Genomic DNA, 26,180 nt, shown 5'->3' on the forward strand with positions numbered 1-26,180 from the left:
ATTATATTTTAAGATATTGAAAGATACACCTACCCACTCTTCTCGGTATTGTTTCCTGTTATAACACAAAATTATTTTATTTTCTAACAGAAACAAGCAACTTTCTATTTTTCTTCTAGTTTTTTTTCTTTCTCTTTACTTGTAATTTATATAATATTTTGAACACAATTCAAGCTGAACTGAATTTTAAACTGTCTTTCATTTCAGTTGGAGTGAAAGTAAATCCCAAAGGCAGAGGGGAGTCAGACATACAGAAGAATAAGATCCGTGGTATGCAGAATGGACTACAAACAGCACATTAATATTAATTGAAGAGTTTTTGCTTCATTGCTGATTGTTTTTTCCACTTTTTTTGTTGAATTAATTACATTATTTCTCAGTAAGCATGAGAGTTTCAAAAAGAATTTCCCATGGAGAAAAAGATGCTGACACTGTAGCAATGAATGTTACTTATATGGGTCACAGATCAGTAGAAGCCGTTTTTACCGAACAGTTCTTCAAAGTGTAAGAGTGAAATACATCAGCTCAAATATGATGAAACACATTTTAAATTAAATAAATTATTTCAAACTCAATCTTTAGTTTGAAGGAGACAGTAAGAAAAGAAAAACACCACAGGAAAAGACCCTGTTTTGAGATTCTTGCAAGAATACAGCAGCATCTTTGTTTGACGTGAGGCATAGACTGACCCCTCAATCGTGATGGAAAAAGAGGCTCAGTATATTGCGTTAGGATATTTTAGCAGCTGTCAAAGATTACTTCTCCTGTTTTGTTAAGCTTTTGTTATTTATCCATGTATTTCTTTCCAAGTTCCAGCAGATGTCTTCTCTCCAAACTCTGAGTGGAGTGGTTTTTACGAGTATTTAGGGAAGAGGCAGACCACCACCTTTGCAGTTACTGGGTTCAATGCTACCAGCAGCCGAGTGAACGTCACATTACTGGAGACCAGCGGGGTGTCAATCAGACTGTCAGGTAAAACAGTATAATTTTGGGGTTTTAGATATTATTATCTATTAAAGTAAGAGAAACTATTTTAGTTGCATCCTCCCACAAGGATGCTGGAAAGGCTGAAAAGATTTGAATTGGTGTTCTCAGTCTGCCGTGAAACAGTTGGAAATGGGGGAAGAAAAAAAAAAGCAGATGTGGGTTGCATTTACTTGCTGTGTGAAGGTAGCCTATGAGATGCTATTGATAGTTTTAGCCCTGACAACTCTCTTTTAAAAGATTACAACAAAGGCTGAAGGTAAAACACAAAGAAATCAATGGTTGTTTTATATTTTTTCACGGTGTAGAGTATTAATCTAGGCCAACAAAGACATGAAAAGTAACAAGGCAGAATAAATAGGTCAAAAGCAAACAAACTGTAGGAATCTATTTAATTAATAAATCCCAGCCCTTATCACATTACTATCCAACCTTGGAATGCAGCTCACAACAAAATTAGCTAAAATTTCACTTCTTATGAATATTAGTACATAAATAGTGTTCTGGGGTTTGAGACTTTTTGCTGAAATTAAATGACATTTTTTAGCCAATGAGAACTTACTATCTGATAAAATAAATAAATGAATAATGTAACGAGCCCATAAAAGAAATCAAAAGAGAAAATGATCTTTTAGGTGTTTATTTGCAAATTAAAGCTGATAAATTTGTGGCTTTTGGATTCTTTTTCTTAGAAGTTGCTTGCTTGTCTGCTGTCATATTGACAATCAGCTGCTTTTGTGTTTGCACTGTATTTACACAGACATGTTGCTAAAGGCTAAATGTCATGTTTTCCTCCCATATTGTGTTATATGCTTTTTGAAGGAAAAAGAGGATGATCATTCGAAATGTCAAGGTGGCTCCTTTTCTCTGCCTGTCACAAACAAATCTGTTTGCTTACCACCTGCCTGCCTATCCGTATTTGTCTCTTCTGACAAAGTCCTCGACTTTGACAAGTTCCATCTCAAATCAGGAGATAATGTGCCATTGATTTATGCAAGATTTAAACACTAGTCAAACTGTTTGCATATGCAATCTGAATCTCTGCCTCTATCTTTCTAGGTACTTACAAGTCAGAGGAAAACCAGCTGCTGTTGAAGGTGTACCAAGTGAAGGGGCCAACAGAGTATTACTACAGCAAGTTTAAAAATGACAACTGGGCTATGGATGGATATGTAAGCAAAAGCTTCTTTAATTAAAGGCACTTGCAGCGCTTTAATCAAATATGGCAAAATAATATTTTTTGTTTTAAAAGTAAGCACTTCCTGTTTTGTTTTTTATACTTGTCTCAAAAATGAGACCCCTTTGGTAAAGATGGATCCATTTTGTTCAGCTTTCAGTTTGTTTCAGGGATAGCGAGATACAGAGAGTGGTTCAAGTAATATGTCATCCAAGGGGTTGTTCTGTTTGTTGTGACTTTTTACTTAATAACTCTTACCAAAGTTAATGCTGCATTGCATATCTGGGTCTAAGTGTTTGAGTCTACTTATTCTGCTTGATGTTGATATTCCTAATTGTACATTCTTTGCATTTCCATTCCATCTTCCACAGGAAGACTTCCCAGGAACAAGGTTGCTGCCTGAGGGCATTTTTTGACCCCCATTATTTACACTCCAGGAACCAGGACCAAATAAGAATACCCAGAAAATGGCTCCATTAAGGAGGCATTACTTACTCACCTGGCAGTACTACACTGTAGTATGAATGGAGTTTTCTGATGGGATGTTGCTTTCTCTCTGGAGGAGTATTCAAACTATTTTGATTTGGTCGTCTCTTGCTTTAAACTCCACTACGACTCACATTTGCTGTAACTCGTAAATTTCACAGCTGAAGTTTTTCGAATATTTGTTTACAAGCAACACCTTAACCCAGTTACTTATGTTAATTATTGTACATTGCAATACTAAAATCTGCTTACCTTTGTGGGAAATAATAATCAAATAAAATATGGACTTCTACTTCTAGCTGTTTTTGGAAGACAGGAAAAACTCACATCAAAGCATTGAAAAAAAAAACATTAAAACAATCTAATCCCTCAGGATTTTTTAACATTAACCAATTTTTAGTTTACAGCAAACTTTAGGATGCTGTTTGGTACATCACTGTGGGAACACATCCATAGTAAAACAAAAGATTCTTGAAAACTAAATTATGCATTAAAACATCACACATTGTGCAAAGTGGAAACACGCCTATGGATTATCAATCCTTCACTCCTTACTCTGTCAAACAATATTGCCCAACAATGTCTTTTCCCAGAGAATCCATGACCTGAGGAGATGCTGTTCTGCATTTCATTCAATTGTTGTTGACTTTCTTCCTTTAATAACCTCTCATGCCTTCTCTCCTCACACTGCCGTGTGTAGTGTGTCTGGATGGTTTGTTCTTAAGGTGAACCTGAACCTAGATGACGGTATTTTTAGATTTGACATCTGTTGCCATGAGTGATTCTGATTTAGTTTGTCTTACCATTTAGAAAATGATAATATATTGGGTTCATGTTCTTCTTGTCCTCTTTGAGACTGTGACGTGACCTTAAATGCATCTGCTATCAGCTGTGATTACTGTGAGCTAGCTAACGTCAAAGTGGGAAAGCAAATCAGTCCTGCATGACTACAGAACCCAACACATGAACCTCAAGGCAATCAGTGTGTTCTAGTTAGGTGATCCTGTGAAGAAAACGAATTAAACACATTCTAGTTCAATTCAGATCTCCTAGATTGAGATTAATTTCTCCCTGTGTGTTCGGACACATTGCTTAGCTCCGTCTCAGAACTGTTCACTACCGTATTACCCATAGTGCCACTTTGGAAAGAAGGTAAATCTTATCTGGTAATAAAATTACACCATGAATTGAATGTTTTTTTATTTAAATTTACTTCATAGGACACCCACTTACCCATAACAGACTTTAAAAATGGCTCTGGTTTCAAAATATCTTTAGCGCTTTATTTAAAAGTCTTTAAAGCTCCTGACAAGTATTTTCAACCAATTCTGATAATCTTATTAGTCTGATGATAAATAAATGGATTTTACTTGATAGTATAAGTCTTGGACAACATTATCCTCTGTTTTTTTTTTTTTAAACATGGCAGCCTTAAGGGACTTGTGCATGGTTATGCTTAACCAAGGAGTGATAGCAAGGTTTAAGTAATCATATTAAACAATCTGTGGTACTTTTTATGTATTTTGATCACATATCATTTACAAGTTTATTTGTACATGATCACAGTACTTTTTTCTATGGCTTTCAATCGACTTTGTGTTTCTTCAATGCATCCGTAAGAGAGGACTTAATGAGGAAAAATGGATTAACTTTGGTGCTGGCAATTAGATGCCTGTTTTTAAATAACTGTGTGGCACCTAAAGTTTAGGGCTTTGATCAGCTCATCGTACCATGCACAGTCTTTTTTTAGTTTGCTTGCGTGTTGCAGCTCTAAAAATTAAATTAGGAGCTACGCATGATAGGCTACTAAAAAAAAATCCACCATTGGAATAAAAAAGTGTGCTTTCATTTTATTCAGACAATGCATTACATTTCTTGATGTAATATAACTACTCAGTAGTGTTGCAGCTCTTTGTAATGACAAAAATGGAGGTGATTCTGAATTCTCACTAACTCGTTGCTGTAGAGTGAGCAATTGCCTTTCTGTCATAGAGGCCCCAGTTAATGGCTGAATATACCTTTTTGCCCAGGCATGCAGCTGAGACTTCCAGGAACTTAATCTTCTCACCAAGCAATTGTTGCAGCATGTAACGCTCTGCAGGGCTCAGGCTTGGGACTCAGTTCTTACTGAGCTATTGTGACATTTAACTTTGTGCCTTCATAAATTTCCTGTGGCATGGATAGATTATATTTTCAGTATTTACACTTTGGATGTTATCAGTCATTTAAATTAACTTTCCATTTAGGGGATGCCAAGGAGAGAAAGTCAAGACAGTCAGTAAATTTTTTGGGTGATATTTGAAGCTGAGTAAAAATCCTGGATGCTTCAGAGACCCTGAAAGGGGTGAGAGAGCATGAACATTTAAGAGAATAGCTAAGTGATGCTGAAAGCATACTATTACTACATTTTATGGATAACAACAGTTTTTAATGTATGATATTAATGCGTTTGTTGTCTTTTTCGATTTTTATTTAAAACAATGGAAAGACAGTACTCATTAGCAGTTTTTGTTAAGTTCAAGCAGAAAAATCAGCAGCTCAATCTGTAATTCGTAACATACACAAAATAGGTTTCTGGCTTTAGGTCACTTGGGATTAACAACATTTACATTTGCTGTACACTAGAATGAGGGCTAGGGTTAGTCAGAATTTCACATGCATCCTTTGCATTTGGTAAATTATTTTTTTTGTGACCTAGATTAAACATTCTGGGTATTCTTCAACAAGCTTCCGACAATAACTGTTGGATTTTTCTTGATTATCTAGATTTCGGAGTAAAATCTTCTTCCTATCTCAGTATCCTTACTATGTCATTATCCGCCCTCATAGAAAGGGGTGTCATAGGTGCACCCCTTGTTTCACTGTAAATAATGACACTTTCCCACCAACTCCACAAGCGCCTTAGAAGATCCTTTGTTTTTGTTCATTGCACACCACAACACGATCATCTGGGGAACACACAATCCGTCTTTTTCCAGAACAGTATAATTGCTGGACAGTCCCATATTGTTTGTAATTCTTTCAACAGCTCAACATGGCTCCTTCAGGCATCTGGAAATTGTAACTAAGAATAGTTCATAATTCCCCTGCCTGAAATCTGTCTGATGTCTTTAAATTTTTTTTATCATGTCACAGCAGAATGCAGTATGCTTGATTTGTGCCTTAGAATACAGCCAAAGGTGTGCCTCCATGTAACTCAAATATTGTGAATTAATTTATCAGAAGTTTACATCCTCATTATTCAACCTAAAGGTATAGCAATGTTAGTTTAGATGAATTTCTGAATTTGAAGAAAGCCATAAAAATTTGCCTCATTCCTTCTCAAAAGCAGTAATGTTGGTAATCCTAAATTACCTTTATTAGGAAAAGTTTAGTTAGTTTAGAATAAGATGGACAGTGAAAATATGTGTATTTGTTCTTTAGTGTGCGTCAACTGTAACTGCAGTAAAACAGAAAAACTAAAGAAAACAGCTATTTCATGCAAATTTGGTCTATAGACTGTATTGTTACACTTATAGTTTTTAATACTTTTTTGTATAAATATTTAAAAATTAATTTAAACAATATCTAACCTATATGTTTCTTTAAAACTATTCCCTTAAGATGCATTCCTGTAAAACTGAAAACATGTGGAGTTTTGTCAAGTTAGAAAAAGAAATATGAAATTATTCTAATTTATAAACAAATAAGCTCGTAATTGTTTACATGTTTTTTTCTAAAATCTGAACCCTCTGTTGTGTTTCAGGTCACTGCGGAGTCTGACCAGAAGACTTTCGTTTACCAGGGACATATTCACAGTAAAGACTTTGGCAAGTTTTCTCTGACAAGACAAGGTGGGTCTGCTTGGCAGCACCAACACACTGTTTTCATAACATCATGCAACGAACATAGCATTTAAAATAATGCATTTCAAATGTGTTGTTTGGGATTACTTTATTTCAGAACAAATATTCCTGGAGTATACTGAATAGAAATGTGAAGCAAACTGAATCAAGTGTTTGAGTTCGAGTTTATATGTACATGTTGGTTTATCTCTTTGTGACTCTAGGTCCTGTAACCACGGCAATGAATCCATCAAACCCATACACGAACAGCAGCTCTGTGGCAGCAGCCATTTTAGTTCCCTTCTTTGCCCTCATCCTCTCTGGGTTTGCCTTCTACCTCTACAAGCACAGGTAAGCTATAATCTCATTGGCAATCCTTCAGAAAAAGCAGACCAGCAGCAGAGCAGAATACAAAACAGCTGTTTGTCCTCTGGTTCTGTAAACACACTACCAAAAGGTGCTGGATGTGATACCTGAGCCTGTTTCTATGAAAATATGTTGGTTTTAGTTTGTATCTTATTCTTGGGATCAGTCTTAATTTTAAACACAGCTACACTTTTCTTTTCTACACATTAGTTTTGTCTTCATTTTTTTTATAGTTCAGTACACTTAACACACAAAGACTGAATAGAGTAAAAATTTACTACAATAAGAACAAAATTTTATTGTGTTTCCTTTTAATGTCTCCTGCAAAGTTCGAGAGCAGGAAGGCTTTTTTGTATAAAGTTTTTTTTTTCGTTTTTTTTTTTCAAAAAAACCATTCAATCTTAAAGAAAAGTAATTGATTACTAAAGGTGTACAGGAATGTTTAAGTGATTTTTGTTTAGATTGAAACTATTCCATTATTTACATTATCATCAACAATACAGAGTTGCATTGTCACAAATTAAAACATAATCAAACAGTTCATCTATTTTAGTCATTCAATTCCAGAAGTGAAACTTGGATTAATTCTAAACAGCAAAATATTTCAATTTGATTTTTTTATTGAAGTTTTGGTAATTACTGAAAGTAAGTTTGATACAAAAACTACAGCCTAGTGAGAAGTCAGTTCATAAAATCTGAATTGGAAGTCTCCCATCCTTTTCAAAACAACTCTTGGAGAGAAACTCAGGGCAGTGTTCCTGCTGTTGCCAAATGCATCAAATTTAAATTACCTATCTCACCTTCTAACCATTGTTGTCTGAATTGATTGCCGAGTCTTGTTCATCCCTTTAGATCCTGCGGTCACACAAACCAAATGTCATCCCCACATCGTTCTCTCAACCTGACAAGATCACATACGCTTATGTACATCAGCTGAAGCAGTAATGAGACGGGCTGGCTTTTACCCCCCTTGCCACATCTGTCCTTTTACAAAACACATGTAGACAGTTAAATGGGCCTTTAATCCTGCCACGAGGTGTTTTGTGAAAGGCTCTTTTGACTCCAACTGCTGTTGACAGATCGTTAATCTCTCCCAAAGTCTTTAATGAGCGTTGCCTCATTGTTCTCCCACGGCTGCAGTTATACCTGTTCTTAAGCATCATTTTCAAATACAATTTCCTTCCTCTTAACTTTTTGTAAAATGCTAGTATGCAGCACTTTGAACAAACAACATTTTTGGAATGTCCTTTTATGGCTCACATTCTTTGTGTAATGTGGGTAATGTCACATTATGTGGGTATGTGACATTATGTGGGTATGTGCTGGACAGTACATACTGTACTGTCCAGCACAGTATGTGTGCTGGACAGTACATACTGTAGTTGTAACATTTCTGCTTCAAACATTTTTTTTTTATTAGTTTTAAGTAACATTCTAATTAAAATATAGGAGTTTCACTTTTTAAATTGAAATACTGAAATAGATTAAATATTTGATTATGAAATACTGTATCTCAATTGTACATTCATATACGATTGAAACTACCAGGTCTTGTTTAACAAACATTGCAAGTTCTGCAGTTCTAATTGATGTACATTAAAGCTGCTGGTTGTATGCAGGACATTGTCTGCTGACACAGATGACAATGAGAGACCAAAAAACACCTGGGGGCCTGGCGGCAGGTAAGACTGGCACCTGTCATCCATCTGGTTCTAACAACCAGACCTCCGCCCGCCGCCACATCCTCCGTCAAATTTCCCATCTCTTGTTTTTAGTTTGTAATCTGTTATTCATGCTGTTTAGTAAGGCTGCACAATATTATGTGGACCTAAATTAAAGCTTAAAACACAATTTTGGGATTACTTGCATCAGCAAAGAGCAATTGGGGTGATGTTTCTACTCAGAAGAGAACAAATAACATGAAGTTTTTCTAAAGCAGTGCAGCCCTACTGTGTCCAAACAGCAATCATTAAAAGCTTTATCAGGGCATTTTATTTTGTCTTTGATCTCATTGTCATCTCCCTGTCAGCATGATGTCATTAAGACCAATCTTTAAATTGTAAATGAGTAAAGTTACTCAGATGCTTTGATACACTCTTGCATTAATAAGTTTGTTCATACTGTATCCAGTATGACGCCTTGCATTCATTATACTCTATATAGTTAAATCTCTGCAGGCATGCTTCAACATCTACACCACTACAATGGCAAGCCGACAGAAATATAAATTAATACTTCACATGCTAAGTAGTTGCTTAATGAGAAACTAAAGGGTTTGCATGTGTGTGTGCTCTGCAGTTTTTTTCTGTTGTGACCCATTTGTCTATATAGCATCTACAACACTGTCAGAGCAATTATGTGTGCCATTTGTCATTTTCCTGATAGAAGGAAAGTTTTGCACCTACAACTGTGGCCGGTGCCATGATTTAAGCTTCTTCCATGCAGGGAGGTCCATGCCATGTGTTGGTGTGTGCAGTTTTGTAAAGTAATGGCTTGAACATGTAGGGTAGGCTTAGTGGCTCCCCAGGGTTGAATTTCCACCATTGCTCACACACACGCACCCCAACGCGCGTACACGCACTCTTAATGAGGTCAGAATCAAACAGCAGCAGCACTCCTCGCTGCAAGTAGTTCCACAGGGTGTAGAAGTAAGTGATTAAATCTAACAGGATTAAAGGAACTGATTATCTAAAATGTAATCTGCAACAAACAGACAAATTAGGAAAAGTGTATTTGTCAGTCTTAAATGTTCAGTTAGACCACAGTTTAAAATCTTAATTAAAAAAAGCATGCTGTGAACATGTATGTGTATTAAAGATACATGTATATATTTTGAACTGCAACCATGGGGATTCCAGCTTATTTAAAATGTTTGGACACTCTATCTTTTTCATTTTTACTTATAACTTCCTCACCCTAAAACTGTTCAGTCATCGCTGCAAATCAACTCGTTTAAAAATGGATCTGAAAGGAATGTTAAATAAATTTAACTTTGCATTTCTGAGATCTACAGATGTGGTTTTGAGGAACAAAGTTATGAGTCATACCTATAAACTTCTTAAATTTTTCCTCCCATTTGTGAATGGATATGAGGCATTAAACTGTCTAGTTATTTCTGAACTAATGTATCTCCCTATGACCTCCTGTGAAATTATAAGAGCTCAGGGGATCATGCATTGCAAATCAACACAGTAAAGCATGGAAATGTTTCTACAACCCTGGCTAATGTGAGCTAATGACTAAAACATGATCTGATTTCTTATAGATTGTTAGCAATAGAACTTTTTCCCCCCATCGTTTACACTTTACCACCAATTATTAGAGTAAAAAGTACCACTATTAACAACATCACAAAAATACTGATTCTTTTATCCAACTTAAAAGTCTCTTGATTTTTAAAGTTAAATTATCTAAGCCTTGCTTTGAAAATTGCACACATATCTAGAGGGCAATGGACTTAATTTCAATGTCAAGACTCCATGTGGAGCTCATTTAGATATAAGTCAATGTTACTTCTATCTATGGTCCTGGTTTAGACCAACTATAATGTCTGCAAGTATTAGTTGCACTGAAAGAAATTATCCAAAAACGTCAAAGTGTAAGGCAAAAGTTACAGATTGTGTCATTTGAGCCCTTTTTGTCAGTTGTGACATTGTAGAGAACAGTGATTTGCAGATAAATAATCTTTATTTTAGCTCATTTGAAGACCAAACATTGTGGTATAATGGTAAATGTTATGGGATATCTACTGTACTGAATATGGTTTTCACAATATAAAAATTTCAAACTCAATGCATTTACTAAGAAAATGCTCAATAGCAATGCAATGTTCTTAATGTGGTTCTTAATGAGAGAGCTCAGACCTATGGGACAGTCACTCATGTCCACAAAGCTAATATCTCAACAGATTGCTAGCTGATGTTATCTAGCATTAGCACAACTACATGCGAGATTGCTCAACATTTCTAAAGAGGTTTGCATATGTTTTGTTGTCTTTTTTTATGTGCCTGCCTATTGTTATAGGTGAGCGGTTCTTTGGAGGGGAGGACTGAGTGTTTGGGTGTATTTATATTGATTTTGACGCAAATTTGTATTTTTGAAAATTTCTTCACTGATTATATCAAAAATATTGATTGTTTTGACAATTTGATCACTGACAAGTTGAAGCAACACATTTCAATCTAAAATGTTGTTGGAACAATTATAGATATGATAACACTAAATATATACAAATATTTACCTTGACATCTATGAACCATTTAGAAATTGTTTTGAAGCATTTTTTGCATTATTTTGAGCCACTAAGCCTAAAAAAGTAGGCTTTATAAAAAATGACAGCAAGGAATCAAAACGGTAAAGCAATTTCTCATCATTAAAACTCTGCACATGACTGATTGTGTGGTTTGTTTAGGATTTTGTTTGAAATCCTTGTTAAAATTGGCTTTGTGTTTATATATACAGTATATTATATGATTTACGTTAGCAGATAAAGTTGTACTGGTTATGCAGTGTTGCTTCTCTTTTTTTCAGGACCCGTCCAAAGGTCCAATTCAACGGCTATGTCGGACATGAGAGCTCCAATGGGCAGGCATCATTTGAAAATCCAATGTATGACACCAACATGAAGCCCACGGAGGCTAAGGCAGTTCGATTTGATACCACCCTGAACACAGTCTGCACTGTGGTGTAGTTGGGCAAACCTGTTTCTGCCCATAAAGCGGTTCAGACCACCTTCATGTGGCGGTCTGTTGAGTGGTGTAACCAAAATAGAAAGCAAACAAACCTAATATCTGGACTTGTCACCATGAGCAGCCTTTGTGTAACATGCTGGTGCCCTGCCAGCAAAATCTTCACAATAATGCAGCTCTACTCCACTTCCTTCCACTCTGATGGCATTTTTCCGCTCTGGTTTGAGGGAGAAAGACAGAAAAGATAGTTGATGGTGACAGAAGAAAAGGCAGTAAATCATGACCTCATCAAATATCACGAAGTCTGATTTCAGGAGATTACTGTTTCAGCTACAGTTTTTTTTTTGACCCTGATACATTTCAAGCATGTATACAGATGGTATAGCTAGTTGAACTGCTGCTAAGAGCATGCTCATCAAGTTTGAAGAAGTTGCCCTTACTTTTTCTTGGAAAAAAAGCTCTGCAGTAAGGGTCACATAACTAAATCAGCAGCAGTTATTTCCAATATCATCCCACCCTCCCATGCCAAATTTGCACAGTGGTACAGGCTTATGAACTTCCCCGCTGCAGGCCAGATATGGGTTTGACCAAGACGAGGTTTCACCCTCAGGGGAAGCACATACACCTAGTCTACCTTTCATACCCTCACAGATATAAGATGGACCCCATATAAAACCTTAGATAGTAACTGGTGCTGGACCAAAATCATCCCACTGACTTTCCGTCCTTCTGGATTTGACAAATGAACCTTTTACAGTCTTTCTTGTGTTAGAACCTCATGTAGGTTCCACAGATTTGCGTACATTTAAAAACCAAATGCAGTGATATGATTAGTTTAATGGATTATTAACCTGTTTGACATTTGGTGAACAAAAATCAGGGTTAGATGAGAGTTGAGTTTGAAAATGTTTTAACCTATTTAGAGAGCTGAGCGACAAGCAGGACAATCACAGTTAGGTATGATTAGTGGACAGATATTACAACAATTTATTTCATGGATTCTTGTAATTTTCATTAATTTATGCCACTTTTATGCCTTTTATGACAGCACCGTAGTACACTGCAGCTAAATAGGGTAAAACATAGCAAATCAAGCCTCTCTAAACTACGTTTTCCAAAGGTTTTGCGCCATCACCAAGCGTTATCCCAAGCTAAGCGAATTTCCAACACGTTCAAATATTACAAGAAGATGGTAAACACCAATAAGTCCTGCACAGTATTCAGTTGTTGAAACATAAAACCAGTCGATTGCGTTTTAATGCCTTTGCAGACTATGGACTGGTTTCCAGAAGCTTGTCAAACACAATCAAACATTTGTTTTTTCCTGGACTCGTCACAATTCTGTGCTTGGTGGCTTAACAAGTGGAAACCTGGAGGCAATAAGCTGTCAGGATTGTCAACTGCTGCAATCAACTGTGCCCAAATCCAGGAAATGATTTGTTCTCTTGTAACTCTGGTCTGGACTATCAGCCGCAAGATGACTGATTCCTTTTCTACACTGCACTCTCCAGCCACAAAATCCGAAATAAGATAAACTGATTTGCTGACAGACTGTCTGACAGCAACTGGACAAATGGACGCAGACAAAAAAGTGCAGTTAGTCACTGTTGTCAGTCAAACTAACTGTAAAAAGAGACATGGACATGTTAGAGTGGAAACAGAGACATCAAGATGTCTCTATGTGTCTCTTCTGGTATTTTTCTTCAGTGAAGATATCGATGAACAGACTCGTATGTTCAAAAGCCCAGCGGCTCATTGGGACTTCCCAAACTACGGCTGCTGGGAACTCTAAAATATAAAGTTTATATAAATCGCACAAATTTTGCACTAGTGTTATTATTTTTTTGTTTAGTTTTGTTTTTGTTCATGTTTTTTAAAAAATTTTTTTGCCCCATTTGGGACGAGGGAACGAAGAGAAGATTTGGGAACAGAAATGGGTTTGCTAAAGGAGTTATTCAAAAAATAATTTTAATTCAAAAGCGTCTATCTTTAAAAAGACAATATGACTAAATACAGGGTTACAGTGTGTTTGTATATACACATTTATATTTCTCGCTCCCTGTTGGCAGTTGTTTATTTGTTGCCATACATGCTAGCTAATCAGAAGTGTGGGATTTCCCATGTGAAAGAGAGAGACAGGAAATGTCAGTTTCTTGCTCTTTCTGAAAGCTTTTACTTGCTTCAATGTAATTGGTAGAAGAAACAAAAGGAGAACATTACATTCATTTAAAACTAGTTACAATAACTTGTAAAATGCCTATCCAAAAAATAGTAATTTACACAGAATACATTAGCAGCTTTTTTCTTGAAAATGGGACAATTTCAAGTATTAGCTTTCAGAAAAGCCCCGCAACCATTTCTCTAACCATCTTTAAAAGGCACATGTTCCTTTCCACCACTATTATTGTGCATCCTTTCATCACATTACATATCTGATGCACACAGTCTTGTTACAACAGCCTTTTCAAAGAGCACAGAGAGTTTGTAATTGGTTTGAGAAGCGGTCAGCAGTCAAATAAGTTCATGAGGAAGGCAACATGCACATTTAGGGTAGTCAGCAATTATATCCCCGTATTATTTAAGATATACCTCATCAGCAGAAAGTGTGTCAAATCCTTCATTATGAATGCTGGATCATCACTGCAACAAATATATAAGCTTACGGACAAACTTATCCCGCCGATTTCCTGGAAATTTAAAATGTTGCTCTGACATCCATAAATCTGTAGGACTCAAGAAAATCCACGAGTTTCAAACATTAAGCTTGTTATTTTTCGCAGTGTTTTCTAAAAATACTATTATTTTTTCAAAAGTTGCTGCACTTGGTTTATGTAACAGATTTAATTGCTTTCACTGTGTCTCCTTTGTTGTTTCCAGGGTCTGTTTCATGCTTCACACACAACATTCTGAGAATATTTTTATACATCCAGCATTTGCGTTAAGCCTCATGTTTTGTTTTGTTTTTTTTGTTTTTTTTATGTTTTCCATGTTTTGTTTTCTTTTCGTTTCTCAACCACAATCCACAGCACAACCACAAAAACTTTCTTTAAAATTGAATTAATGTGCTGGTAGATTAGGGACATGTAAAGAGAAGAGCTTCCAACAGATAAAATGATGACATCTTCTAACTAATGTGTCATATTTCTTGCAGAGAGAAGTCGTGTTAAAAGTAGCTGATTATTCTGAAGAACTCAAATACCCCAAAAGTGTGCATGAGAAGATTGTCAAAACTCTACGGCTTTCACCTCATTTACTGGAAAATGACTGTGCCCCAGACCTCAGTGCTGCAAATGAAATGCTGTTAAACAATGCTGGTTGAGTCTGGATAGACATTGTTTTATGTAAAACAACCATTGTGATGCAAAGGCAGAAAAATTGATGAACAGAGCAGCTCTTAAAAATATTTCAGCAAGACAGATGACATATTCAGTATTTCCGTATAGGAATAAACAAGACATCTGTAAACAACAGTGGAGCGTCTGCTCACAGTCATGAGCCACATCTCTTCCTTCTTTCTTTTTTTTAATTGCGAGAGAGCTTTTTGTGCTTCTGGTTTTAATTGATTTGATTAATTCAGCGTAGATTTCCTATGGAGTCAGGAGTGCATAATAGAGCCTGAAAATTAGAGGCTGGTTTCCAAAACCGTATTAAAAGGTCTAGTTTTATAATTACTGAACGATATATGATCTCCTAGTGTGCCTGAAAGAGAGAATTTGGACTGTTTCGTTTATTCAGGCATGCCACAATGTAACTGCACTACCGCAGTTAGATCTGACATCCTCCAGGCCCATAAAAATACGGCATAATGCAGAATGTCATTTTGTGCAGATACCGAGTTTCCTGCACGACTGTCAAGTCTTTGTAAAATTTCTATAAGCACACTTCAATGCATGCTGAGCTCAGAACAGGATTTTCCACCCACTAATGTTTCAATATTTCCCCTGATAACCACGTCTGCAGTGACAGATGTCAGGCGCTATTTGACTTCATTTTGTTATAAAAACAGATATCCTTCACAGACTTTCTGTGAACGGTGGGCCCAGTTGCATCTAAAAATGTGCCGTAGAAATATAAGCCCATGGCAGGAAATGTTGAATTAGTAACCTATTCTTAGGTAATTGTTACATGTGAGAAACTGTCGGTGTAACATGACAGAAACCACTATCCATTTATGTTATTTATATGGTCTGTAATCATGTCTATTTTTAGGTCTGATCCTGACAGTCAGTGTATTTTTAACCTGCTAGCCTTATCCGAGTGAGAGACAAATGTCAAGGGCAATGCGGGAGAGACTAACACAGATTTGAAGAGATTGTGGAAACCCATCTGTGGGATAACATTAAAAATCGTTTTGATGCATGGAACTATTTCATCTTTACAGAAATTTAGGCTCAAAATTATTCAAATGCCTGATGGCTTTAGAGTTCAAGTTATTTTCATTTAATCAAGAAGTTTATTTCTGACTGGAACTAACATTAGTGTTATTAAAAATACAAAAACGATGTACAAAAGGTACATTCTATTATTTTTATATTGCTTGTGAAAAAAAAACAGACATTTACACCTTTTTCCATCATTTATGAGAATGCCTTTTTTCCATTATATCATTGGAACCATTCTCACTTCTATTTGTGAAAATATTTGTGGACACTTCCATAGATTTAAATCAAAATTCTGGCTGGGCCATACTGAACTATTAACATTACTTCCAAGCAGAAGAAACATAAAATTAAAAGATTACTTGGCCCAATTCTATCTGTAGTATTGATCATTTTAACCCTCCCACAGACCTAAATGGGTCGAGCAGACCCTGTGTGAGCTTGTTACCCTGTTCCGGTCGGACTGACCCCACATGTGCTTTTACAAGTTTTATTTATTTTTTATCAGTTTTGGGAACTGATAAAAAATAAATAAATATAATAAACATAAATAGGACACCTCCATTACCTCGCTCTTCCCGAGTGTCAAACTAGGACTGTGGGAGGGTTAAGTCTTATTGTATGTAAGCCAAAAAGTTATCTGCCTACTGATTTAGCTGGTAAAATTGATTTAGACCCTGGAAAGATTTATGTTTTTCACAATGTTGAGGCAATTTTTACTGTTTATATAAATTACCTAATATATACTCAAATATTTAAAATACAGAATCAGTTTTAATTGTTGAACTGAATACAATTTTAATCTTCCAAAACATGGTTACGAATGCAACATAGAATTGACAGTTCTGATGCCATATAGACTAAAATATCATACAGTGCCTTGGCAAAATATTCATACCCCTGTTTTTGTCACATTACAACCACAAATACCAATGTATTGAATTTGGTTTTACGTTTATATTTATAGAGTACAAAGTGGAGCATACAGCAATTACGAAGTGGAAGAAAACTGATAGAACTTTTAAACATTTATACAAAGTCTACGTATGTATTCAGTTTCTCTGAGATAATGCTTTGTAGAACCACATTTTCCTGCAACTACAGTCTTTTAAGATACTTTCCTTTCAGCTCTCCACGTTCAGAAAAAAATTGGCCCATTCTCCTTTGCAGAGTAGCTCAGGCTCTCTTGAAAAGGATGGGGAGAATCCTTGAACTGTGATTTTCAAATCTTGCCACAGATTCTCAATGGGATCCAGGTCTACACTTTCAGTTTGCCATTTTAACACATGAATATGCTTTGATCTGACTGTTTGATCTAATCATTATAGCTTTGGCTGACTATTCAGAGCCATTGACCTGCTGGAAAATGAACTTCACACCCATTCTTAAATGCAACAGATTTTCTTTCAGAAATGCCTGTTTTTAGCCCTTAAAACTTCCTGTGAACTCTGACCAGCTTTCTGCCCTGTTCAGGGTCATTTGCAGTGCTAGTTATCTACACAAAAATGTTTAACATTTATTTTTTTTCATTATTTGATTATGTATTAATTATTTAATAAAAAATATTTCCATGTTTTCTGAGTTACTTACATTGCTAGTGAAAAATATTACCTATTACCTTGAAATAGTTTTTGCAAGATAATTGTGCTTCAAATTATTCCACCACCTTTTTTTGCATTTGAACAAAGGCCTCCATGGAGCAGCTTTTTCAATTCACTTTTCATAGAGTTTGCCTCTGAAAGCAAATGGTTGTGCTGAATTTTATTTACCAAGGGAGTCCCATTGAAGTGGACAGAATACATGTGCATGCCATTCCTTTCAGATATATTTGTAAAAGATTATGAAAACCACATAATTTCCCTTCCACTTTGTAGCTGTGCACTGCTTTGATTTTAAAATGTTATTTATAAAAAAGACAATGTGAAATTAATTTAAGGGTTTAAAATACTGGGCTGCACAGTGGCGCAGTTGGTAGCACAGTTGCCTTGCAGCATTAAGGTCCTTGGTTTGATTCCCGGCCCGGGGTCTTTCTGCACGGAGTTTGCATGTTCTCCTTGTGCATGTGTGGGTTCTCTCCGGGTTCTCCGGCTTCCTCCCACAATCCACAAACATGACTGTTGGGTTAATTGGTCTCTCTAAATTATCCCTAGGTAACTAAGCCTTGTTATTTCTGAATCGAGAATTTATCTGCAGTCCCGTTTTCTTCATTAGAAAGATAAATAACTATCAGTTGAGCACATGACCGCTTTTTCATTGAGATACAAAACAAAATTATGAAGTTAAACTGAAGAGATGTGTTCTCATTAACTCATTAACATGCAGGAAGTGGCTGGTGCATTTAAAAATATGCCTAAATACATATATACATATATATTTTTTTCATTTTGATGTCCCCTGTGGCACGGAGATGAGTTGAGAAATGGTGCGTCTTTAACCGAAAGTTGCTGTCATCTAAAATGTTTGTTTTTAGGTTTGTGATGCCTCCATTTTCACCGCTGTCATCTCTCACCACCATTATCATGTGCTGCTGAACTTGAAGTAGGTGCAAAAGGAAAAAAAAAACATTTTTGTACAAAAATCTATTTTTTATGAAGAGATTTGTAAAAAAAAAAATTATCAAAACAAATTATTAAACATGCTGTAATTTTTATGAATAACAATGTAGGTACAAATAAAATCTTGTTCATTGAAATCAATGTTTTTACTGTTATACTCCATGTAAAGATCTATGGTTGAGACAGAGTATCAAATATCAAAGTTTCATATGATCTTATTTGCCCGTCATGGCTGCTTTTACACAGGAACACACAAGCTTGAGAGCTGAAGCCAAATTAAACTTTTCTCCAGGTAATAAATGTGAAAGAAAATATTGAGTCTAAAACAGTTTCTGTAGCAAGGTGGGATTAATTTCATGTTTCATTTTTTAACATTAAAGCTTTTATGATGTAATCAGAATTTCTGATTCTTTGTGCTCATTGATGCTTGAGTCGTTATTTTTAAAATCTTTGAAATATTAACAGTACATGTGTAGAACACCAAATGTATTAAGTAATGGGTTGAAATCATTCCAACTTTAAAACACATTGTTCCTGTGTAACAGCAGCTCTATATGGCTACTCCTCATACTTATATCTTAGAGAGAATGGCTTTTAGAGGCAAAAATTTTAAAAAAATTGGATGGATTCTGTTTTCTTTTATTTTTTTTTACATTTTAAATTTGTTTAAATTAAAAAAGAGCAAACTCTCTTTTAGCTTAATAGATCTGTTTGGATCATTGAGCTGTGATACAATTTTGATGTAGCATCATGAATTTTTGGCAGCAAATTTGAAGGTATAAAACTACACTGGTACTTCAGGTGAATTACCCAGTCCTCCAACATGATCATGAGGGAAACATACAGTGGAGTTTTACAAAGACTTACATAACAGTTTGTGCATTCAGCCTCACAGCCTGCAACACTCACCGTTTATCAGATATTTTGGAGATATTATTTGAGAATAAAGTTTTTTTATACCATAACCCAAGATGTCTTCTGTAGTTTTCTTTGAGTCACTATTCTACTGTTCAATGGATCCTAACACTGATGTGGTTTTATACCTTTTCTTTCTGTAGCAACCAAGAATGTGACCAGAAATATTTTTCTAATACAGCACAGAATATAATTGCATAATTTTCAATAACACAGTTGTTTTTAAGACAACGTTATGCTAGTTTGTTGATGGCAAATGTTATTACATTAGTTAAGCCAGGTTGGCACATCTATACTGCATGTAAGTCCAGCTGCTACGGAATGCATTTAAATGCTACAAAAATGTAAAATCAATGAGCCAATGCTAAATATGTCTAATCTATGTTATGCAAATCCTTTGTCTGCACAAATTCACTCATAATTGATTGGAATGGTTGAGATGGCAAAAGAGTCGGCCATATTTTCTGTAAGTAATTTATAGTCCTTATAGCAATCATTAAACATTCAGCCTAAGATGGTCAGGTGGCAATTAAAATATGAAAAAGAACAATTAGACACTGTCATGGTAACGTTAACATAAAATAGGCTTTACACATTCAATCTCAATACACATGCAACATATAAAACACGTGTATGAAAAATGGTGACCTCACATAATGTGATTTTTTATTTTTTTTAGCTGAAGTGAAACATGTTTGATATGCCAACAGGTGACACTGGAGCTGATCTGAGAAGCATCAGATCACAAGATTTTCCAGTTGATGTGCTACTGGAAAGGTTTTCATCCCTTTCTTGATCTAATTAAGTTTATTTTAAATGAGCTGGATTCAGATGATGTTACTGTACACATATGGTATTTTCTTTCTCTAACTGGATTACTAATGCGATAAAATGTAATATCTTGTTCATATTTAGACCAGTTAAATTAACCAATTTGAAAGAAGTGTCCATAGGACTGATGTTAAGTCAAGAAACGGCTGACAATTACTGTTTACAGCTGTTTCTGATATGATCATAGAAGATGCAAGTGTGCACAACACTTGAAAACTACAAAAGCTATAAAATCTTGAAACTTTTTGTATCTTGCTGGGCTTTTTTATTTAGGAACCTAGTAAAAGCTGTCATCAGTGTTACTTTATTCCCTTCTCCCAGTTTGGTGACATGGGAGAAGGGAAAAAATGTGTGGGATTGACTTAACTCAGAACAACTTGCTTTATTCATGGGGATTATTTGTTTGTGTTGAAGCCACTAGTTTTTGAGCAGTGTGTGAATTACTCTATGCCTAACCGCAAACGACTTAAGAATATGATCACAGCGAATTAATTCTCAGATTAAAATAAAACAGAAGGAGATCAGATTTGTCTATGTTTGTAAGCAGCTGATGCTACAGCTCCCAGTCAATAAACACAATCTCATATTTGGAATCAGTTTTACTCCCATGTCACCAGACTTTCTTATGCTTTCTGTATATTTTATGGCAGTATGCACTATAAATTTCATCTTTACAAAAATGTGCAACCAAGAAATTCTACCTAAAAATTTATTATCCACAAAAGACTACATAAAAACTACCATACAAGATAATGACTTTTAGCTGTAACTTGCCAACATCGTAAAATACAAAGTCACAAACTAAGCTACTGGAAAACTGAGTAAATAACATATGCAAACACAAACACTAAACAGGATTTAAAGCTGGAAAAAATCATTTTAAAAAGCTATGAACTCTTAAAAAGAAACAAACTCATAAATACAAATAAGATGATTTCTGTAAATTAAGTTTTTTGGGGGTGTTTCAAAACTTACCCACAGAGATCTGTTTCTCCATTTCTAGCATGCAATCTCAAAAAATAAAAAACTATTAGAAATAAAAACTAAGCTTTTAATTAAAGAAAGAGAAAAGTGGCTGGATGCTTTGTATTTACTGACAAGATAATAGTAATCAAGTAATCAACTATACAATTTTTTATGTAAAAAGTCCTAACTTTGTCTGACATCTAAAAAAACATATTTCTCAAAGAAAACTGAAAGGCATAATTTACTGTTATTTTACAGCCATGAAGCATTATTTTCACTGGCGTATCTGACATTAAAAAGAAAAGAAAAGTGAAAATCTGTCAACTAGCACGCTATAAAACTACAATAGGATTTTGTTTCGTTCTTGACCCAACAATCTTTTTCAGGTTGATAAAATGTTGGCATGAGAAGAATGCTTAAAGAGCATAAAATGTTCAAAAACAAATATTATTTTGATCCCTGCCACCCCCCAAAATAAACGAATAAACCTTTTTATGAGATGATCTCTGGCTCTGATTTGCAGTCTTTGGAAGGCATTGAGTTGACTTTGCATTTTATTTTGTATGCCCCCCAATTTAGTGTTTGGCTTTGTTTAAAAAGAAATAAAGCCTTTGCCTCTCCACTTCAACATTCCCGTTTTTTCAACACTGGCATTTCAACCCTGACTGATGCACAAGCATTGTCTTTAGTCACAGAAGTTCTTATTTGTTAATGTATCCCATAACCAGATTACCAAAGAAATCCTAAACCATCTCATCAGGCAAATCTGTTTGAAATGTTTGTGTTATTAATCATCTAGAGGAGAAGAGTATATAGAGAAGTTGAACTAGATACAGTAATCATCCCAAAACAGAGCCTCTTCACATCAATTTTAGAAATGAAAAAGGTAATTGTCATAAACCATCATTTATAAAAAGTCATCAGAATAATTACCAGCAGCTATTAATATTATATGAAGCATTAGGGATAGATCATACTCGGTGTAATATTGATTTACTGTTTCCAATGAATTAAATGAAATTAAAGAACTGTATTGGCAGAACTAATAGAGAAAACCAAGCAACACGAAAATGACACAAACCAAAACCAAACTCAAACAATCCTAGATCCTAACAAAATTATATATATATACTGTATGTGCTGCGTGCATGGAAGTGTACATGTATTGACTAAGGCATCAACACATGCTATTCCAAAATATATAATCTTCATAAATCTAAGCTTTTTTATTTAATCAGAGGGATAAATTCAGAAACTTGCATGTCTTCTTTTACTGCCACATTGTACTCAATGCTATTGTCATTCCTGTCTATTTTGCATACATAATACAAGATTCCTGCCTTTGAAATTCTGGTGGGAGAGGCTCTGCAATTACATCAGTGCATCTGCCAGAATTTATGGGTCACACTGCAGCTTTATCACGGCTTCATGTTGAAAATACACGACTGGGTAGTTGAATTGGTTTTTCTATCACACTGTGGAATACAGTGAGAGCAGTAGAACACTTGTTCCTTTTTTTGTCAATTTAGGAGATTACTTCTGTGAAAATTTATTTTTACCATGTCAGCAGGTGATTTCTTATCTAATGCTCATCAAAAACTAATGATTGTTGAGCTCCACAGTAGTCCAAATCTCTAATCTTTACTTTGAAGCAATAGTTCAAAGATTCCAGCAAGAAAGAAAGTAATAAATATACAAGGATATATGAATTGTCTTTCAGAACTGAATGCACTCTCCAATACATGTTATAAAGCCTGCAATGACTACATATTGTCTGAGAAAACAATACTGAAATTATCATTTTTAATAGTTTGTAGATTGTAGTTTTTTTTTTTCTTTTTTTTGTTTTACAGTTCAATCATTTTCATTTATTTTCTTGTCTCTGGGAATCTTTTGACTTATGATGACAGATTTTTCCAATCTTTTGCTTGATTTAACTGGTAATTAAACATTACCTGAGATAATTTAATAGACAATAACGTTACAAAATTGTCATATTCGCATTTTTTCCTGGTCGTTCAAATTTGTGCTTTCTGTCGTCAACACATGGTTACTCACTATTATGTAATGTTTCTAGAAATATTTATTGCATGTCTGTTTGCAAAATATGTTCTTGAAGCTCACAAACAGATGTTAAACATTTTCAGTAATAATTTTACTTCAGTTACTACAAATGTTTCTCATTCACCAACTTCTGCTATTTATCCTACTTTCACTAATTAAAGTTCAGGTTTGGCCTTTAAGTCATTACCAACACTTTTCACCAATGTACCAACTTAAAACCTTGGTAGGAAAAAAAATTACATTGCAATAAATACATGACTATGTACAAATCCAGACAGATGATCTTGACATATTGGTAAATGTAAACAAAGGTAGTACAGAAATCGATCCTAATGTTTCCCCTAAATTGGTAACAGTAGAACTACAGTATGTTCTTTGACTTTAGGGATTAACAGACTCTAAATAAAGTATATTACCCAGTAAGAATGATTTAATATTTCCAACCAAGCAAGGAAGGGAGAATTTATTGCCCTTAAGATACACTACATTGCCAGAAGTGTTAGGTCATCCCTACATATAAAAATATTCAGGGGTTGTCCACATGTGTTTGAAATCCACTGCCTATTCAATTTACTTCTACAAATGTTTGTCAATGAATTTGTTTCTCACAGAAGCGTAGTAAATTTTAGTATGATAGAATGCATACATGCATACAATAAATCCTTACAATCCTTCGGTGCTAAACATATTTAAAAGTGGAAGCAACTGAATGACATTAAGAGTTGTCAAAATATAACAATAACCATGTATGATATGTTATGATTTCTCTAGCTATGGTCCATAAATAAGTGACCAATAAGATTATCTTTTGAAGGACTGAAGGTTCCTCTAGCAAAGACACTTTAATTTGAAACAAGTGTTATTAAACAGCAAGCTTTGGTTATTTGGTGTAAAAATAGTTCTTCACTGAAAAGGGCAAGAAAATAACATTGAAATGTTAAGTGTGGCAGAAATTTTGACACATTTTTTGTTTCTTTTTCCAGGTACTTCTTTGATATTATTTTGTGACGGTTGTCCATCACCCAACATGACAGATGGTTCTTTCAATTTCCAGCTAAGAGTGAACTAGAAATAGCTGCCCGTTTAAAAACACGCTCTGCAGCTGATTTCCCTGGTGGTTCTTGGAAACAAACCATCTGCTAAGACAGTTGTGTCATCATGGTCTCTAATTTAAACTGTACTGTCAACATCTAAAGGGGTATTAAATGTTCCTTTTATTGCATGAGAAATGCTGTCATTGGACATCTTCAATGAATGACACTGATGTTTCAAACATATATATACATATATATTTTTATTTTTAATTTTTCCTATATAATTTGATTCTTTATATATTCGTGGCAGTGGCATTTATAATGTCCCCACGGTTTGTCCCCCTCTAAATGGCAGGCTGGGAATTTGCACATGTACAACATTAATTCTCTGTAGAAATGAGATTTAAACACTGAGGAATACATCCTGCAACTTTCAGATCTAAAGGTTTGCCATGGAAACTCAGCAATACTTCCTGTTTATGATCCTTAACAGAACCCTACGTTCAATAAATGAAGAAAATAAAACTCCCCATTAAACCCTAATTACAAGCTTTTTACGCATTATTTTCAACATGTGCATCTCAACTGAACAAGATTCTGTTCAACTATCATTACTATGTAAATTGCATAATTTTAGTAACTAGATCAGTAACTGGAAATGCGGGGAAGATGTCGATTGAGGACAATGAGTCAGGAATTACAACGTTCATCATCAAACTGTCCAGTATTTCCTCAGTGTCCAGCTGTGAGATTAAAAATAACTTTAAAAATAAAAAAAATGCTTTACCTTGATAAATGATGTGACTCAAACTAAGTAAGCTAAACTTTTTATAAAATATTGTCTTTAAGTACAATTGAATGATTGTTAAAAGTAAATACTTTTATTTTATCAGGAAAACTAAAAAACGTACATAAAGCCATAAATTCATTGTGGGTGCAGAATCAGAAATCCCAAGATGAAACAATAAAACACTTTTCCTAAACAGAGTCAGAATCTCAGACTTTTAGCACGGACCTGCTGATCCTCATATGTATCCCGCAGGCAGCTTTGGCAGTCCTCTAATAACACGGAATAAGTGGAAGTCATCAGCCATGACGCTCATGTTCCCTCAGGTCTATCAGCTCAGGCCATTATCAGGATAATATCATGTGGTCTTGGGAGGCTTTAAGTGACTGAAAAACCATAAACAAGACTGAACCAGTCTGTAACTCATTATCAGGAAAGAGGCTCCAGCATCTGTCCCCTGATAATATCACAGATTAGAGCCCTTGCTGCTCTGGGTTTAATCTTTGGCAGAAAGTTGTTGATTTAGCAGGAGAACTGTGTCCCTGTGCGGTTTGCCGTCACTGAATTTCATTATTATTGGTTTCAGTGGGAAGTTTTTTGTATCGCATCTAAATGCTGTTTCAAGTGGCCTTTTTTACATTGCCAAAATTATATATCTTGGGAGAACTCTGAAATGCTATTATGTACTTATTGTATTGGCCAAATGCCGAAAATGGGAAATAGCTATGGATTTTGGCACCTTTGCAGGAGTTCAGTCATGATGATCAGTTGGCAACATCACTGGTTGGCAGCAAGAGTGAAATATTTTCCCTCCTTTGCACCTCTTACCCTTCCTGCATGTACCTTTGTACAGTGTGTGGATTAGTGGTAAGAAACAAAAATAAATGTCATGAATTCTGGGTATTCTGCCTTCCTGCTCCACTTCTCTCCAACTTACATGCTTGTCTTTTTTGCCAATATTTCTGTACCTTTCTGGTGCTTTCTTCTTTCACTGGTACATACTTAACATACATCCATCTGGCATAATACTAAGATCAATATGTGCATTGTAATTGGACAGTGGCTATTCATCTCCACTCGTAACAATGACAATTCCCTGACTGTGGGAAAGCTATAATACTTGT

At 35.2% G+C, this 26,180-nt stretch overlaps 1 protein-coding gene across 4 annotated transcripts in view; it reads left to right on the top strand.

The window, feature by feature from the left end:
• LOC114143174 (CUB and sushi domain-containing protein 1) overlaps nt 1-19,426 on the top strand; it is a 437,499-nt gene extending 418,073 nt beyond the window's left edge. For 2 of the 4 annotated variants that reach the window (XM_028014977.1, XM_028014978.1), the window contains exons 69-75: nt 208-270; nt 811-972; nt 2,044-2,156; nt 6,393-6,480; nt 6,696-6,822; nt 8,457-8,519; nt 11,368-19,426. In XM_028014977.1, coding sequence (XP_027870778.1) covers nt 208-270; nt 811-972; nt 2,044-2,156; nt 6,393-6,480; nt 6,696-6,822; nt 8,457-8,519; nt 11,368-11,527 — 776 coding nt within the window. In that variant the 3' untranslated portion in view covers nt 11,528-19,426. The remainder of the gene's footprint in view (nt 1-207; nt 271-810; nt 973-2,043; nt 2,157-6,392; nt 6,481-6,695; nt 6,823-8,456; nt 8,520-11,367) is intronic. The other 2 variants (XM_028014979.1, XM_028014980.1) reach the window with 1 other exon arrangement.
• Nucleotides 19,427-26,180: the final 6,754 nt, after the last annotated feature.

This window comes from Xiphophorus couchianus, chromosome 4 (genome assembly GCF_001444195.1).
Source record: "Xiphophorus couchianus chromosome 4, X_couchianus-1.0, whole genome shotgun sequence".
In the NCBI taxonomy this organism is placed as follows: Eukaryota; Metazoa; Chordata; class Actinopteri; order Cyprinodontiformes; family Poeciliidae; genus Xiphophorus; species Xiphophorus couchianus.